The sequence below is a fragment of the Dama dama genome, chromosome 19 (genome assembly GCF_033118175.1).
Source record: "Dama dama isolate Ldn47 chromosome 19, ASM3311817v1, whole genome shotgun sequence".
NCBI lineage: Eukaryota > Metazoa > Chordata > Mammalia > Artiodactyla > Cervidae > Dama > Dama dama.
The window spans coordinates 51,454,905-51,472,479 of record NC_083699.1 but is presented as its reverse complement, the minus strand read 5'-3'; the positions used below and the strand labels follow the sequence as shown (position 1 = coordinate 51,472,479).

Below are 17,575 nucleotides of genomic sequence, written 5' to 3'. Positions count from 1 at the left end.
GTGCAGGACCTCAACAAGGTCTGCATGTCCAGAGCGAGTAGACTCCAGATTTTGGAGTAGGTGGGCCTCCTCCTTGTAGGGGTGGTGGTGGGTAGAAATGCAGCATTGTGAGCTGGGGCAGGTTCCTTTTACCTCCACAGCTGGTGGTCTCATCCACACTGGAGGCAGGCAGGATCACTGCACGAAGACAAGCGGAGTGGGTGTCAGAGGCAGGGAGGGGAGGAGACGGGTCCCTCTTAGGGCTCAATGTGTCTCTCTTGAAGGACCCCTGAGTCAGCAGTAACCTGTGGGGCTGGGACTGGCCACTTTCATTCCCCTTTGTCTCCACCCGAACCCCACCTCTAAGAAGGGTTGGCCCATCCACTAGATGAGGAGGGACAAAGGCCCGAAGTGTGTGAATGTCCCACTCTGGTGTTTCATCCTGCATCCCCAGAATAGTTCAGAAGGGGAAGGAAGTTGGGGACTCAGAGCAGAGAGGATGGGTGTGAAGGGGCTGGCTGGAAGACCCACCGGGAATCTCGCTGTAAGGGCAGGGGCGGCTCTGGCTGCTGTTTCCAGCACAAGCGCTGGGCCCAGGGACCAGCTCCTCACAGTGTCTGTCACGGCTCTGTACTCCGTCCTCAGCGCATGCACTCCACTCAGACCACGGCGACCAGCCTTCTGTGGGTTGTGGGTTGGGATGAAGTTAACCCCTCAGATCTCATAGTGGGGATGTGCAAGCTCCACAGTTGCTCCCCAGATCCTGCCAGACGCACTCAGTACCTGGGCAGGGCTGCGTGGAACACAGCGCCTCCTCCGTGTGCAGCCCGAGACAAATGTCCTCGCCGGGGGAAGGCGCGGGGCTGGTGCAGGAACGGGTGCGTTGGTAGTGGCCGCCACCGCAGGAGGCTGAGCATGGGGACCAAGCGGTCCAGCAAGACCAGGCACCCCGCACTGCAGGGCATGGGGTGTGTGAAGAGGGGCTGCGGGTGCAGGCAGGGCCCAAGACAGGCTTCTCCATCCCAGGCTAGGTCACTCTGCCCCGGCCACCCCACCCCTACAGCCCACTGTGAGGGAGTGCCCTCAGGGGAGGCAGGGGAAATGCAGGCTGCAAAGAAGACCCCAAAACCAACTCCATGTCAAGTCAAGCACCTTCTGTGGCTAACGCATTAGGGAAGAGAAAACAGCAGCACGGAGGGTGAGGAAATGCCTGGTCCCTGGGAGTCGCTGCTGTGTCCATTTACAGGGCCAAAGAAATTGCTCTGGGGCCCCGTGTGCAGAGTGGGCGGGGAGGCGTGGTCTCCACGCTCAAGCTGAGGCCTGGGTAGGCCTGGGAGTCTCCCAGAGCAGGGTTCCCTGGGCGACAAGATTCCTTGGTGGAGGGTTACCTGGACAAGCGTGCGGGTTGCAGTCCTGATACTCGGCGGCGTCACCCACGCAGGGCAGGCCCCCATTGCGGGGCTCGGGGTTCGTGCATGTTCTCTTGCGGACGCGGAAACCCAGCTCACAGTCCCGGGAGCAGGAGGACCATGGGCCCCAAGCAGCCCAGCCCCCGCTCACCGTGAGCGGGGAGGCGCCCCCGCTGCGCAGGAGCTCCTCCACCAGGGCTGGGGGAATAGAGGGGGCTGGTTTAGCCACAATGTTAAGTCGCTTCAGTCGTCTCCGACTCTTTTCCGACCTCATGGACTGTAGCCCATCAGGCAGTCCATGGGATTCTCCAGACAAGAATACGGGAATAGGCTGCCATGCCCTCCTCCAGGGAATCTTCCCGACCCAGGGATCGAACCAGCATCTCTAGGTGTCCTGCATTGGCAGGCGGGTTCCTTACTACTAGCGCCACCTAAGCCTTCTCCCGACCCGCAACCCTTCCCCGCCCCCGCGACCCCCAGCTCTCACTCCACCTTTCCCCGCCCCCATCGCCCTGGAGCAGTACCATCAGTGTCGCAGGCTCCAGAGCCGTCCGCCGGGCAGGTTCGGGTTTCCATCCTCCTCCGGCCAAACTGCAGCCCGTGGGGGTCTGGCAGCGGCGCGCGGCAAGTGAAGCGGAAGCGCTGCTCCTGCCGCGCCCCGCCCTGGGTCACGTTCACCGGCAGCCACGGCGTCCACGGCGTGTTGCGCCGCACTTCGGGGCAGGCCTCGGGGTTGCACGTCTTGAACTCCTTCGGGGTGAGATCCGGTGCTGTCTCACAGCCGTGCAGACCCTGGCCTGCCCCTGCGCTCCGACCCCGCCCCGTCTGCCCTACCCTGGGCTGCGGGTGCAGCATCCCGCGCCCGCCCCCGCCGCGGCCGGACCCTCACCACGCCGCAGCCCGGGCAGGAGTTGCCGTTCTCACAGGTCCGGCGGCGCGACTGCACGCCGCCCCCACAGTTGCTGCTGCACTTGCTCCAGGAGCCCCAGGATGCCCAGAAGATGGGCACCGGGCAAGGCGTGTTTTCGTTACAGAACCTGAGGGGCAGAACGGGAGGAGTCGTTACTCCTCCTTTTCTTATGAGAGGTCACTGGGATTGTGAGACTTGGGAAAACTGGGAAAACGAGGGTCCACTGGATCACCCGGAGAATCCAGACCACCTTCTGGGGGGCCCAGGAAGTCGGGGACCTCGGGGCTGGCTTGTCGCGGAAACCTCCAGCCACACCCTAGCTCACCGCTCCTCCCGGCTCTTGCCCACGCAGATGCGGCCCCCGTGGCGCGGAGCAGGGTTGCTGCAGCTTCGCTGGCGGACCTGGAATCCGATCCCACAGGAGGTGCTGCACAGGGCCCAAGACGACCAGGGTGTCCACGCCCCGTTCCTGGTGGGGCCGGAGGGGACAGAGACAGAGACATGACCCTCTGAGTCCTAGCTTCTCCGATCTAATAACATCTGCATAGATGGATTTTGTATTGTTGTCAGGAAGTGCCATTCACGGGAAATACAATAGCTCCTAACCAAACCATCTCAGGAATGACATACTCCAACATAGATTGAAAGCCTTCTTCTATACATCAGGCTGTGCTCATGGTTAGAGCACAGAGATAGGACATGGCCTCTACTTGCAGGGACAAAGGACATCTTCTCTAGAGAAGAAGTCCTTTCCCATCTGTAACCTTTGTTTCAGCCTTGTTGGCTGGCAGACCTTACAAATTTTGGTTCTACAACTAACGGGCTTTTTAAGGCTGGGCAATTTATTGAAATCTTCTGTGTTTCATCATAGTCTTATCTTTAAAGTAAGGGTACTGATTGTATCCTACTCCACGAGGGTGTTGTGATGGTTAAGTTAATAAATGGATATAAAATTATTTTAAGAGTGTCTGGAATTATGGATTATTTATTTTAATTACTTTGGGGAGTCCCCAGGTAGTAGGCAGTGTATAGTAGGTATTAGGTAGCTCTCTCTCTACATATATATATATATGTAGAGAGAGAGAGTCTCATTTAACCCTCCCGACAACCTTCAGGGAGGGCACTGTAACCCCCATTTAGAGAAGCTCAGAGTGATTAGGTGGTCACCACCATCCCATGCTGTCCTTCCAGTTGGGGACTGCAAGGCTTATTGTGGCTATAGATTGTCTAGGAGTGACTCCCATGCCTATCCAGACTTCCTCTTTGTATGAAAAGCACCATCAGGCAGACACTTCTCTCCCACTGGTGTGGAAACTCTCCCAGCGCTCGTTTCCTGCCTCAGACGTCAGCCACCAGTCCAGTCTCCTACACAGTCCTGAAGTATTTTCTGTCCCTTAGTGCAAATACCTGGCTGGGATGATGCTGCATTTCCTCTATTCCCCTTACTCCATTCCAAGGCCACCACGTCCTCCCATACCTGGGCAAGCCCTGCATCCTCACATACCTGGAGCAGTTGGCAATGTGAATGGCTGGCCCCAGGCAGTCGAGGCCCCCACAGCGGGGTCTAGGGGAGTCACAGGCTCGGGACCGACACAAGCAAGAGCCTGAGTTGTCCCCATCCAAGTGCTCACATGGTTGCCATGGTGACCATGGGCCGAAGCCCCCATCCCGAGTCACATTTCGCACCTGTGGACACACATCGGGAGCAGGATCCTGTCACCCAAGGCAGGGGCAGGGAAGTCACAAGATCCTAGGGCTCTGGGGACACTGATGGAGAGTTGGCCTGAATTTGGGGGAAGAGGTCCCTGGTAGGGGCTACAAAAGGGTGCTCACAGGACATGCTGTGATGTTCTGGGTCCAGAGGCTCATGTTGGAGCTGTCCTCGAGAGTGCTGCAACGTTGCTGCTTTCCATCCCAGCCGCAGTACGGGTCCCGTGCCCCCAGGCAGGCCCTGCCAGACAGAGGTCCGGAGCCTCAAGCCCACTGGACTCCCACCCTCATCTGCATCCCAAGAATATGCCTGGACACTCTTCTCTGGACACCCCTCTCATCCAGGTGTCTTCCACAATAGTAACCAAGTTGCTTGACTACTTACTGTGTGCCAGGAATCATTTTAAGCACTTTACAAGTATGAATTAACTCAATGCAACAACTCAATGAGGAAGGTACTGTTATTATCCCCATGTTATATGGAGGAAAACCAGAGCTAACCCTGGACTCACACTCTTACCCTCCAGAGCCCACACACTTAACCAAGAAACTACTGAGTCTGAGTACTTGCCTGAGTCAGGGGTTCCACACTGCACATCTAGGGCCACAGGTGAAGATGTGGTGAGCAGAAACCCAAAGAGGCAGTACCTCCCTGCCAGACGCTATGATTATAGTGATGGAAAGGACCTTACAGATGATCTGAATCAGTGGTTCTCAACCTTGGCTGCACATCAGAATCACTAAAGGAGCTTTTTGAAAAGTACTGATACTTGGGCCCATCCCAGACAAAGAATCTCTGGGTGGAGTTAGGGGGTTTAAAAGCTTGTGGATGATTCTAGTGGGAGCCAGGTTGGGAATCGCTGGCATCCGTAATACAACTTTTTTGTTAAACAAAGGAAGAAACAATCACAGAGAAGGGAAGAGGTATTTCCCGAAGATCACACAAATCTTACATGACCGAGCTGGGGTTAGAATCTAGGCACCCCCCACCACCACCACCACCACACTCTTCCACTTACACTTCCACCTCCCAGCTGGAGGCTGTATCTGACTTCACACACCGTGTAAACATGGGCCCATGCTTTAAAGCACAGATGCAGGGGACATAATCTAGGGTCACCTGGACATCCACATGCTTGTGCTGCTCAGTGGCAGGGCCCAGAGTCCAGTGCATTAACATCATAAGAATAAGCTCAAACTGGGATGGGCCAGGGGTCACATCCCAGGTCCCCCTTCCCAGGCAGGCCGATCTGGTCGATCTGCAGTGAGCCAGGAGAGGAATGGTTCACACACCAATGCACGCCTCAAAGCCCCCACTTCTCATATCCTAGACTCCTGTCTTTCCTTTCTCCTTTTGACTTAGTCATTGTATCTTCTATAGTTTTTAACAACAAAAAATTGTATCTCTATCAATAAGACTTCAAGGAGGGGGGGAAAGAATATGGGAATTAGGGAATCAGGATGTGCTATCCATTGCTAAGTATACACAATCTCAGCTTCTGAAGCCTGAAGGAAGTTCCCTCCAATACCCAGAGAGCCCACCACCAATCTCAGGGGATACCCTGGGTCCCTTCTGCCTTTCTTGCCCCAACTTCCACTCCCTCTGACAAGGCCTGGCTGCTCCACAGCAGTGGGCCTGCTGCAGACAATCTAGGAGCGCAGTGAGAGTGGGGCAGAAATCGGAGGTTAGAAAGCAGAAGAGGCTTGGGGTAAAGGAGGTGCTGCATGACAAAGAGGGTGGGGGAGCCCACGCCATGACCTGAGTCTGCAGAGGGATTTTCCATTGGCCAAAGGGGCCAAGGCTGCCTAGCACTGAAGGGATACACAAAGGAGTCAAGGCACTGCCCCTTTTCATGCCTCTAGGATAGAATCTTCCTTTTCTCTTGAAGCTTCAGGGAAAATCACCTGTCAGGGGATTTCTTTATTTTCAGTGAGTTCAGTAGGCCGTTATCAGGCTCCAGAGAGAAAAGAAGTTATATGAAGACCTTATAAAGAAGAGTGTCTCAAGCAGTCATTACAAAAGGGAACAGGTTCATTCCCCGGGCTCAGAAGCAGGACAAAGATGGATGGTGGAATTTACAAGGAGGCTGATTCCAGCACCGTGTAGCCATAGTTCCACAATAGGAGCTGTCCATGGTGGAGCTTGGGAGCAAGTGGTCATTACTTAAGATGGCAGTGGAGGGAGCCCAGACCCTCTGCCAGGGAGGGAGGTTGGGATAAGCTGGCAAGACAGGCCCCTCACTCCAGGGTGGCATGAAGGAGGAAGGGGGCGGTTCTTCAGGCATAAAACACTGCTTTGTAGAGCTAGTCAGCATTCATTCCCTCCGCTCCTTCTCCTGTGAGCCTTGGTCTCTCCGTGGTCAACTCAGTGTCCTGGTCATGCCCCATGGGGCTGAAGTTTGCCTGAGTGAAAGGAGGGGTCTAGAGACAAGCCCCTGGATTCTGGGCAGAGGAGGGGGCCTAAAGGGGCCTCTGCTTACCTATCCTCAGCTTCTTGCCAGCTTTGGAAGAAATGAGGAAAAAGGCAAGAAATGTCTATTGTGGAACACAGTAAAACCCTGTGACAAGCTGCCTCACTACAGCACACATTCTGATATAGTGTGATGGGCAGGTGGCTCCCAGACTCCCGGAGTTCACAGCCTGCTGGCGGCATGGGCTTACTCTGTTCATTCTGTTAACTTCGCATTAATGAGACCTCACATTTTAGATCCACCTACACTGTTACAATAGGGTTTCTACTGTACACATCAAGGCCTCTTATCCCAAACTCAAGAAACCAAAACTATTAGATTCTGAACTGACCTCTATCTTTCTGTTCCACCCGGCCATGCTCCGTGACCTCCCTGTCCCCTGTCTGCAGCACCACGTGTGTGGGGAGACAACTGGCATCATCCTTCCTTTCATTCTACTGCAGACCCCATTACATCATATCTGGCCCAGAGCCACAGCAGCTCGCACTGGCCAACCATCTGCCCTGCGACAATGCTACTCGCCACTGTCTGCTTGATCTTTGTAAAACACCTATTCACACTGCCCATCACTCTACTCCCCTGCTCAAAGACCACTTCAGTGCCCCTAGTCACAGAATTCAAGTCAAAATCCTCCCTTGGCATTCTTAGCTGGCCTCAATTCACTTTCCAGTCCCACTCCTCTCCTGCACCAACCTCCTCTCAAGGCCAAACAATCAGTCAAATTCAGGATCAGGCATGTGTGGAAGGCCACTTTGTGCCTGGGGCTGGGTGTGGCCCCCCTAGTGGAGTATAGAAAATACTGGCACACTGGGGTTACCTTCAAGGATTTACATCCCCTTAAAGAACAGGGTACATGTGAAAAGTTTTATAATGACACAAGAGTTAAAGAAGAAGACAAGATATGAGGGAAACACCACGATTCATTGCCAAGCAGTGCTGTCTGTATTCAATGTCACAGATCCTGAGACTCCAGAGAGCCCAGGAGGCTGATGGCCCCTAAATGCATTTGCAGAGATAAAAAAAAGAACTAGGACACTAGTTAACAATGATGACTCACTTGCTGGACTAGGTACTTCATGAGCATTATTCCCAATCCTTACAGTTTGTTTGCCAAAATTAAATTGCATGCGTGTTAAGTCACTTCAGTCGTGTCTGACTCTTTGCAACCTTATGGACATAAGATGGGTCCTTGACCTGCAGGAATAGTTATCCTGCAGGAGGTGTGTTTGGTGCTTGAACTCCGGACAATATACTCTTACATACTTTATCCAACTGATTCTCCATACCTCCTGGAGCTGTTATTTTATATATGTTAGAGGCGGGAAAACTGTATGTCTGAAGATTATCTGTTCAGCTGTTATGGCCTAAAATGTATCTCCCCAAATTCATGCATTCAAGTCCTATCCCCTGATATCTCAGTGTGTGTTAGTTGCTTCAGTCATGTCTAAATCTTCGCGACCCAATGGACTGTATCTCGTCAGACTCCTCTTTACATGGGAGTCTCCAGGCAAGAATACTGGAGTGGAAAATTAAATTGCTTCATCACAATTTCCCCCTATTTTCCTACTGAGAAAGCCAAAGTTCAAAAGGTTCAGTAACTTGCTCAAGATCATACAGCTGGTATAGCTGACGATGGAACCCCAGGTGTATCCAATTCCACCACTCAAGCCCCTTGCATTATACCCCAGTCTCTGCCCACACATCAGTCAGATTAACATCAAGGCTCCTCTCCCCAACCAGAGCCCTGAGAGAAAGGAGAGTGGTCCAGGCCTGTTTCATCTGGCCTCCCTCTTCTCACACCGACAGCCCACAAAGAGCTCTGAGCGTGGGAGGGCTTAGCATGTTTGATGCTTTGCTGATGGAGCCCTGCATTAGGGCTGAGGGAAGTTTGGGTGTTTGCCACTGCCTTCCACTCCCAGCCCACCCCCAGCCCCACCCCCAGCCCCACCCACTGTGAACCCATGACCTTCCAGCCTCCTCCCCAGCCCTCCAGGCCCATCCTCAGATCCTAGCATCCTCCACCGGGACTGGAAAACAACCACTGGCAGCAGGCATGCCATTTGTCTCCCAAATCTTGAGAACAGATGGGCACAGCCAGAAGGTCCCTGTGTTGCAAAGGCCACAGGAGCCCATGGGGCCTTGGCTATGCCAGCTGCAGGCAATTTTTTATTATCTCCATAATGGGGGGGAGGGGTGCAGCTCAGGGTAGCCTCCAGTGGTTAGGAGTCTGAGATACATCTGCGTTTGGCTTTGGGACAGGTTTTGTTTCCCCCTTAAATGCCAGTGTCATTGTTGTCAAATTTGTGGAACCACTAGAAGCTAAGGTTTGCAGAACTGATGGCGGAAGCAGCTGGAATGTCCGGTCTGCAGGTGGCTCCTCACCTCCAGCCCATCCACACCAGATCTCTCTGCCTCTTCTAAGTGGGGAAGTTACAGGAGCAAGCTTGAGGAGCATAGCCTCCCATCTGCCCTCGCATCTGGGTAATAAGCGCTGTGGTTTCAAAGATAAAGGCCCCTCTCTGAACTGAAGGGACTGAGACTAAATCGGCTGGAGATGCTGCCAGGCCCTCACTGTGGGCTTGACAACAGGGCCACCTTATGCTCAACACATCCTTCCCCTAGGGAGAGTGACACGTGGTTTGGGCAGATTATCCCAACCATCCTTCACAAAAACCCTGCAGAGATTTATGAGGAGGAAACCACGGCTCAGAGAAGTTAAGTGACTTGTCCAAAGGCACACAATCCGTGACTGCGCCAGGATGCCACCCCAGGGCGACCTTGACTCCGAAGCTCCATCTGTTGGATCTCCAGTTCCCAGTTCCCAGAGACCGGCGTTGGGAATCCGGCCCGCCAGCCCGCCCGCTGTGGCGCGGCGCCCACTCACCCCTGGCTGCGGTAGGCGGCGCACCTCTCCAGCGGGACTCGCAGCACGCCGTCGCTCAGCCCCACGAAGAGCGCGCGGGCGCTGTGCACAATGCGCAGGCTGCGCAGTGGCTCCCGGCGCCCAGGGGGCAGCACGTGCAGCTCCTCCAGGTAGCAACCGCGGAGGCTGCGGCTCGTCGTGGACAACGCCTTCAGGATGGTGCCCGACTCTGGAGGGGCCAGATCAGGGGTGGCCTTGAACCTCAGGGTGGCCCCGGAACCTCGCAGCCCAGTCGCCCACCCCTCCAGCCCCTCCCACCCGGAGCGCAGGCGGGGCGGGGCGGCCTCACCTGTGCCGATGTAGAGCACGTGGTAGAGCGTGTCCTTGGCCTGCACGAGGTCCACCACGAGGTGTGAGAAGCGCACGCTGTCTTGGGTGACGCAAGGCTCGGGTGTCACCGGCTGCACGGCCTCGCTCATCAGGAACAGGCGCTGTGCGTCCTGCAGGCTGCGCTCCGTCAGGTTCTCGTTGGGGCCCACCTCCGGCAGGGTGCCGCACTGCGGCGGGGAGCCGGGTCACGCGTGCCCAGCCGTCGGGCTGCCATGATCCCGGGTCCCCTCCTTCTTCCCCACTGCCCCGTCTCTGATTCTCCAATCCCTGCTCCCCACCCCCAACATCCCCGCTAAGGGCCCTGCACCCTCTTCCAGGAAGATACCTCATCTTTGGGAACTAAGGGACAGTGAAGCTGGGAAAATGGGGTAAGAGGGACCTACCAGGGGTGGAGAGGGGAGGGAGATGAAAACGGGGCTTGATTATCCAAAAGGTGATCTTACGAGTGTGGATAACAAGTGTCCTGTTATTTCATGCTATCGTTGTCGGTGCCCCTCCCCCACGTAGGGCCAAGCCCTGCCTTCCCTCTCCCATGTCCCTCTCATCTCAAGGTTCTTGCCTTCTAAACCAAAGCTGGAAGGCAACTGTCATTTACTGAGCATGTCAGGTGCGTATCATTCTATGGACCCCGGTCAGGTGCATGTCAACCCTCCAGCGCATCTATGAGGCTGGTGGTATTATCCCGATGTGCCAGATCAGGGTAAAGGACTCAAGGAGGTTGAGTGACTTGCCCAAGGTCACACAGAGAGGGGGCTAGATCTGGGCCAGGACTGTATGACCGGAAAGCCTGAGGTCTTTCCCCGCTCCGTTCTGTCCCCTGGACAGGAAGTTGGATGGATGTGAAAGTCAACCATCTGTATTTTTCTTTGTCCTGTGGCTCTTCCTGCTTCTTCGTCACATACTGGGGATGCTCATAACACCATGTCTAGGCTCTGACCAGTCCTGGTACTCAGAGACCTTCTGGGCATCACTACCCATGCTGGGTAGACTGAGAGCAAACTCCTGGCCAGACAGCTTGTGAGTGTGCCCCCCACCCCCAGTCCCCTATACTGAGGAGAGCTGAGGTCCAACCTCCCTCCCTCTCAGGAGGTGATGGGTCACACTTAGAGATGGCTCAGAGCAGGCCCCCTTGCTCTGCATCCCATCCACTCTTCCTTTCTTGCTCCACAGTCTTGAGGTTACCACCTTCTTAGGGAGCCCCTGCAGACCCCACAGATGGGCACAGACCAGCAGGAACACATTTGGCGGTTACACTAAGTAGCTGGGCATCAGCTTGTGGCTGATAGTCTGGGGGAGGGTGGTATGTGATGGGAGGGAAAGGGGAGGAGAAGCTGTACCTGGAAATTGGGGATGGGGTTGGCGATGGGGAGCCAGGCGGCCCTGGGGTTCTCCTGGTAGCGAAACGGGCCACTGAAAGCCTGAGAGATGGCAGTGAGATTGAAGACGCAGACAGCAGACGCAGCGATGCTGTTTCTGAAAGGCAAGAGATGGCGGGATGCTGCCTTCTCTGGAGGCCTTGGCACCCTCCCCTAAATCCAACCTCCAGCTGTCAAGTCAGTGTGGCACAGCTCCAAGGTTTACTAAGCACCTATGATGAGTCTGGGGCCTTCTGTATCACGGGGATCTCACAGAAGGAGGAGACATGGTCCTTACATTCTGGTCCTTACACTCTGGTCCAGGAAAGAAGGACCCATGGATGAGAAAAACTGGTGGATCCTTCTGTGCTTCTCATCCCCTTCCTTTATTCAGTGGGAGGGCAAATAAAGTCAATAGCTTTCGAACATTTTAGTTCATGGTCCACCGTTAAGAAATACATTTTATATGACAACTCAGTATGACACACACATACTATAGACATACACATTTGCAATGCATTTTCATGAAACAATGTATCACTAAATACATTATACTGTGATATTTTTTTCCAGTCAATTCTGTTCTATTATTTTATTAAAAAAAATAAACCAACAACAACCTGGTTACCAAACCAATGTTCTATGCTGCAGCTCAACACCTGCAGCCAGACGACCTCTCAGATCCCTTTCAGTCATGGAAACAAATGTTTCTCTGAGTCTGATGTGGATGGACAGTTTGGAGAGAGGCTACCAGTACACCAAATGTTACCAGGTTGTTCTCTGCACTTAGTCCCTCTCCCAAATATGTGCCTCTCACTCCCCCTCTGCCTGGTCGCAGTCCCCACTCTCTTTCAGGACACCACACTGTCCCTGCAGCGTGTCCAGTTTCCTCTAATCCATCCTGCATGCAGCAACTAGAGTGACTTGCCAAATGCACATCTGAGCTAGCCTTTGTCCTGCTTCAAACCCTCCAATGACTTCTCCTTACCCTTAGGATAAAGATCAAATTCCTTAAAAGGCCCTCCCGTCTATAATCCTCCTATGCCTGCCCTTCAGCCAACTCTCATGTCTTTCTCCTCCTCACCCACCACGTTCCTGCTACACAGGTCTCCTCTTAGGTCCTCAAGCAATTTTTCCCACCTCCAAAGTTTGTGCATATTGTTCCCTCAGGCTGGAATGCTCCTGTCCCTTAGTTAATTCCCAGTCATCCTGTAGATATCACTTCCTACAGGAAGCCTTCCCTGATCATCACCCCTCCATAGTGATCATAGCTTCTCTGCACACTGCCCTTTCCCTCTGTAGATTTTCTTGCAGTTAAAACTGGGCATTTAATAATGACCCTCGAGAATGTAAGCTCCTTATGGGCAGAGTCAGGTCTGCTCTTGCTCACTGGTGTGTCTCCCACTCTCACCTCCATTTGATAAGAACCGGGGACATGAAGAAGGCACACAATACATAAACAATTTGCAGTTTATACTAACATTGCTATTTTCCCTTCATGCCTTTCCAGTGACTCCTGCCCTTTGCTCACAGCTGCCTACCTTCTACGGCTGACAGTGGACTGGTCACTAAGTCCCAGCTGTCAGCTCCCAGCTCACAGCACATGGCTGTGTCGCATGTCTGTCCCCTAGCTTGGATGGCTTCTCTGCTCCAGCTTCCCTGCTTTCCCCTCCCCCTGTCCATCCCCTAGACCATCCATTCTGTGGCTAATCTGGCTCTCATCCAGTGCTGCTAGCTGGGCCCTAGGTAAGCAAACACCACTCTCTGCTTCCTATGTTTCTGATGTCCTTACTGAGAACTCCCCTCAGCATGCTGGACAGCAAATTCATTTCTTGGTCTTTGCTGCCCATTCAGCATTCTCTGTACAAAAGTCACCTGAATGGATCAGCCTGTACACAGAAGGAGGTAGTGGAGGACAGACTCATGATCTCAGTGGGGGTTACCCTTCTAATTCCCAGCCTGTGTTTTCCAGGGCAGTCAGGATTGTGACAAGACTCTGCTGGTTAGGTTTACTGGGATCCTGGAGTCCTGAAGTTGGAAGGGTGGAATCTCTGAGCGTCTCCTGTGGGCATCTGGAGGACCCTCCCAGGGCTGTCACCCCCTCATCAAAGGCAGCCTGCTGTACTTTCATCCCCAGCAAGGTCTTTCATGGAGTCACAATCCAGCTCCTTTTATTTTCCTCACATCTGGCCTAGGCCTGCCCATCACAGCAACCCAGAACAAGTGCTCACCTCTCTAGAGGCAGCAAGCCACAAAATCCTCAAAGGACCCAGGGCAGAAGGCACGGCCATCCCCATTTTACAGAAAGAGAATTGAGAACAGGGACTTGCCCAAGGCCATCAGGCTGTGAAGGCAGGTCAGAGGCGGTCCCTGACATCCAGGGGAGGGTAGGGGGGGAAGGCAGGGACTCACACGTTGGTGGTGAAGACCCCGTAGATGAGGTCCTGCTCGGGCAGGTGGAAGGCACTCTGCAGCTCGTTGTAGTAGAAGGGGACCTCGCCCGGGCGGGAGCAGTTGAGCCGGGCCTTCATGAACGTGGTCCAAGTGTCCTCCAGCAGGAAGCGGCCCCCCACATCGTTCTTGCACACGCGGGCCACACGAGAGTATACGGTGCGTCCACAGTCGTGCTCCACCGCGTTCTCCCGCAGGAAGAAGTACGCAAATAGTCCGATATCATAGGCTGCAACAAAGTTTGGCTCTGGGGACAGAAGAGGAACAAGAGGTGGGTCAGGCCACGAGGGAGGAAGAAGACAGAGTTGGGAGCACTAGACCACTTCCATTTCCTTAGATGGGCATCCTACACCCCCTGCCAGCTTGGTGACCTGGGGGTGCTAACCCTGCAGTTACAATGATAGTTAACATGTATGACTGAGCACTCACTTGTGCACCAGACACCACTATAAGTACTTTATATGGATTAGCCCACTGGATCCTCTTAACAAGCTATGAGGTACATACTATGATTGTCCCCATATTACAGATGAGATCATTGTGGTCTCAAGTATTTGCTCAAGAGAAGTCAAGTATTTGCTCAAGGTCACATAGCTCATTAGTGGAGAATCAGGGATTCAACTCCAAAGGGCAAGAAACTCCTAATACCATCCCCCAATCTCTTCTTTCCTGTAACCTTTCCTCCTCATCAATTCCTAACTCTCTCCCTTCATAGTCTGCCCCCCATCTGCTCTGGGTCCTCAGGACATCAGTGATTTCATCCAGAGTCCATCTCTGACTTGCTGTGGTCCTTGGGCAAGGGTCTGTCCCACTCTGGTTGGGCAGGAAGGAAACTGATGGGGGTCAAGGTGGGCTGGCTGGGTTAGAACCAGGGGAGCCTTAGGGCTGGGTCTCCTTACCATTAAGCCACTTGGAGTTATACTGGGCAGTGCGAAGTGGTGGCCGGCTGCCCAGGCTGCGATAGATAGCCGGGTCCCGACCTGAGAAGTCAATGACCGTGGCAGCATAGAGCTCCCCCTGGGAGGAGATGACGGCCGTGGAGTTGTGGCGCGGGTCATAGGGGCAGCGGGCCACACCATTGATCTTCTCCACCGTCCGGCTGAGGTTCCCCACCTGGGGACAATGGGGAGATGGGGCTATTTTCCTGAGGCCCTGGGGCTGTCTGTTCTTTCCCCGGAGTTTTGCTTTCTCCTGGGTCCCTGGTGTCTCTGGACCCCTCCTTCCCTCCACCTCCTTCTCATCGCCCCCCTCTGAGGGAGCAGTCATCATGGAGGGCAGAGGCTGTTCCCAGAGTTAGGACCCCCCAAGGTGAGGTTGAATTTTGATGAACAATGAATAATTTTTAGCATAAGTATATCCCAAATCTTGCGTGGGATATACTTCTACTAAAATAATGTCTGTTTTTAACTTGAAATGTGAATCTAATTGGGCATCCTTTTTGTTTTGGTTTACGTGCTGAACTGGCAGCTCCGTCCTGAGGCTGTGTGCCTGAGTGAGAGAACCTCTGTCTGCCCGACCCCATGCAGCCCCAACCTGTCTGCTGGAGCACACTGGAGAAAAGGCATTGGTCCCACACATGAACACTTTCCGGCCAGTGACAATCAGGACTCGCACGTAGTTCTGACATTCCTCCTGAAGCAGGAAAGGAGAAGCAATAGAGGGACAAGCTCTCCAACTGTGGAGCCAGGTGTCTCTCCCTCACTCCACTGTGCCACAAATATTCGATAGCATTGCTCTGCCCCAGATGCACCCCACTCCAAAGTTGGGGTAGCATCTGTGACTGTCGCCCTCCCCCACCCCACCCTCCCAGGCTAGCTCTCTGCCTCCCTGCCCACTCAGACGCTCAGGCTGCCTTCTTGACTTCACCAGGAGCCCCTGGCTCCTCCAGGCTGGGCCTCCCACACAGCGGCCCTCTGTCCCCAGCACCGTGGGCCTCCCGCCAGCTCCAAGTCAGGCCCCTGCCTACCAAGGCACCTACCTCGGTCTTCCCTTTGCTTTGGCAGGAGCGGCGCGTGTCCTCGTTGGAGGCCCACTCTGTGGCCTGTGGGAGGAGCACACAGACATCACACGGCTGTGTCACTCACAGCCAGGGCAGGCAGTGGCCCGGCTGGAGAAGACAGAGCGCTGGGAGACAGCCAGCCACGGCCTGCAGGGTAAGGTTCCTCTCACAACATCTTTGCGGGCCCAGCAGGGCTGCCAGACCTCCTTACCCAGAGACATCCTCTCAGCCCAACACCTTCCACACCTGCTCGGGTTGAGGATGCCTGGAGTAACAACCCCTTCATCCCCCATCGTCCCCATGTGGCTCTGGGCTGGGGCCTCCCCTGCCCTTCCTCCCCCAGGTCAGCTGGGGAGATGTGAGTGGCCAAGGAGGACCCTCAGTCCCACCCCAGGCCCTGAGTAGGAGATAGGAAACATGCCTCAGTTGTGTGCCAGACGTTCCTTAAATGAATGGGAGGCAGAGAGGGTGGAAAGGCTAGACCTGCCAACTGCAACCCTGCCTCTATGACTTGCTGCTGGGATGTGGGAGACAGAGACTGGAACCCCCATTCCTGGTTCAAAAGCTATGTGTGCTTTTTTCCTCTTTATCCCACTGTCTCAAGGACCCAGGACTTTCCCTTTTTTACTTGCTACCCTCGGTCCTCCTCTGTGCAGGCAGCTTCCTTGTTTCCCTGTAGCATCACTCATGCTCTATTGTGGAATGATGTTTGGGGGACACAGCTTCACTTCGGGGACCCAGAGGACATTTGGTGTTCTTAAGTGCCCTTGGCATGACAACAGAGCTGTCCCCACCCAGGAAGCCTCCTTCCCCTGCATCTACTCTGCCTGTACATCCTGAGACCCCTCCCAGCCACCGAAGAGCAACTGGGGAGGAAAGACACCCTTCACATCCAGGCAATGTCAGCCCCGGAGTATGGTCCATTACATATTTCTGGGTCACATGTATAAATGTGAACTGCCTACCTGTACTGGGAGAGGGAGCCCTGAGCAAGCAGCTCCTCCATCCAAACGAGCAAAAAGAAAAAAAAAAAAAAAAAACCCACCTGCTTTTAATTTCTAACAGAAGCCTTCTAGGCTTGCGGTCACTGTCTACTGAATTCCTAGGGCCTAAGATGTGCGACTGTGAAGAAAGCTGAGCGCTGAAAAATTGATGCTTTTGAACTGTGGTGTTGGAGAAGACTCTCAAGAGTCCCTTGGACTGCAGGGATATCCAACCAGTCCATTCTAAAGGAGATCAGTCCTGGGTGTTCATTGGAAGGACTGATGCTGAAGCTGAAACTTCAATACTTTGGCCACCTCATGCAAAGAGTTGACTCATTGGAAAAGACCCTGATGCTGGGAGGGACTGGGGGCAGGAGGAGAAGGGGACGACAGAGGATGAGATGGCTGGATGGTATCACCGACTCGATGGACATGAATTTGAGTAAACTCCACTCCGGGAGTTGGTGATGGACAGGGAAGCCTGGCGTGCTGTGATTCATGGGGTTGCAAAGAGTCGGACACGACCGAGCAACTGAACAGAACTGAACTGAGGATGTGGGAGGGGAAGGGGTGGCAGGAGCTAGAGTGGCAGAGCTGTTCTCTGCTGTCCAAAGTTGCAGCCCCAGTGCCCCTGGGCAGAGGGAGAGCTGACTTCGGCAGACCCCAGATTTGGGAGCTGGGTGGCAAGTTTGGTTGTGGTCCCATCAGACCGATGACCAGACTGGGCTCATCCTGCCATGCCATGCCTGGAGCTCAGGCCTCTGTTCCCAGACTTTCCTTGGAGAAAGGCAAATCTCCCTGGCATATAGACACAGAGTCGTGGGCTTCACCTGGACAGGAACAAGGGAGCCATTGTCATACTCAGCACCTGTCAGCTCCCAAACTGAGCCTGATGTGAAAGGAAAAAGGGACATAAGCAAACTCAGGGCCTCTAGGGGCAGAAAAGCACAAAGACCCACATACACTGCAGATGTCCAGGCCTAAAACTCTGGACAGTGGGACTGTGCTGCAGGGGGACAGTGTGGACAAAGGGGCTCCACTGGGGCCTTGGGGTC

The 17,575-nt window shown here is 54.2% G+C and overlaps 1 protein-coding gene across 1 annotated transcript in view; it reads right to left on the bottom strand.

The window, feature by feature from the left end:
• The window catches only part of SEMA5B (semaphorin 5B), a 42,938-nt gene that overhangs the window by 1,820 nt on the left and 23,543 nt on the right, over nucleotides 1–17,575 (bottom strand). The window contains exons 5-20 of the mRNA XM_061167938.1: nucleotides 15,517–15,579; nucleotides 15,072–15,170; nucleotides 14,438–14,651; nucleotides 13,500–13,785; nucleotides 11,070–11,205; nucleotides 9,692–9,899; nucleotides 9,364–9,571; nucleotides 4,132–4,249; nucleotides 3,803–3,984; nucleotides 2,624–2,767; nucleotides 2,278–2,425; nucleotides 1,913–2,138; nucleotides 1,368–1,586; nucleotides 763–933; nucleotides 511–660; nucleotides 133–177 (exon numbers count right to left, since the gene is read on the bottom strand). Of these exons, the coding sequence (XP_061023921.1) occupies nucleotides 133–177; nucleotides 511–660; nucleotides 763–933; nucleotides 1,368–1,586; nucleotides 1,913–2,138; nucleotides 2,278–2,425; nucleotides 2,624–2,767; nucleotides 3,803–3,984; nucleotides 4,132–4,249; nucleotides 9,364–9,571; nucleotides 9,692–9,899; nucleotides 11,070–11,205; nucleotides 13,500–13,785; nucleotides 14,438–14,651; nucleotides 15,072–15,170; nucleotides 15,517–15,579 (2,617 nt within the window). The remainder of the gene's footprint in view (nucleotides 1–132; nucleotides 178–510; nucleotides 661–762; nucleotides 934–1,367; nucleotides 1,587–1,912; nucleotides 2,139–2,277; nucleotides 2,426–2,623; nucleotides 2,768–3,802; nucleotides 3,985–4,131; nucleotides 4,250–9,363; nucleotides 9,572–9,691; nucleotides 9,900–11,069; nucleotides 11,206–13,499; nucleotides 13,786–14,437; nucleotides 14,652–15,071; nucleotides 15,171–15,516; nucleotides 15,580–17,575) is intronic.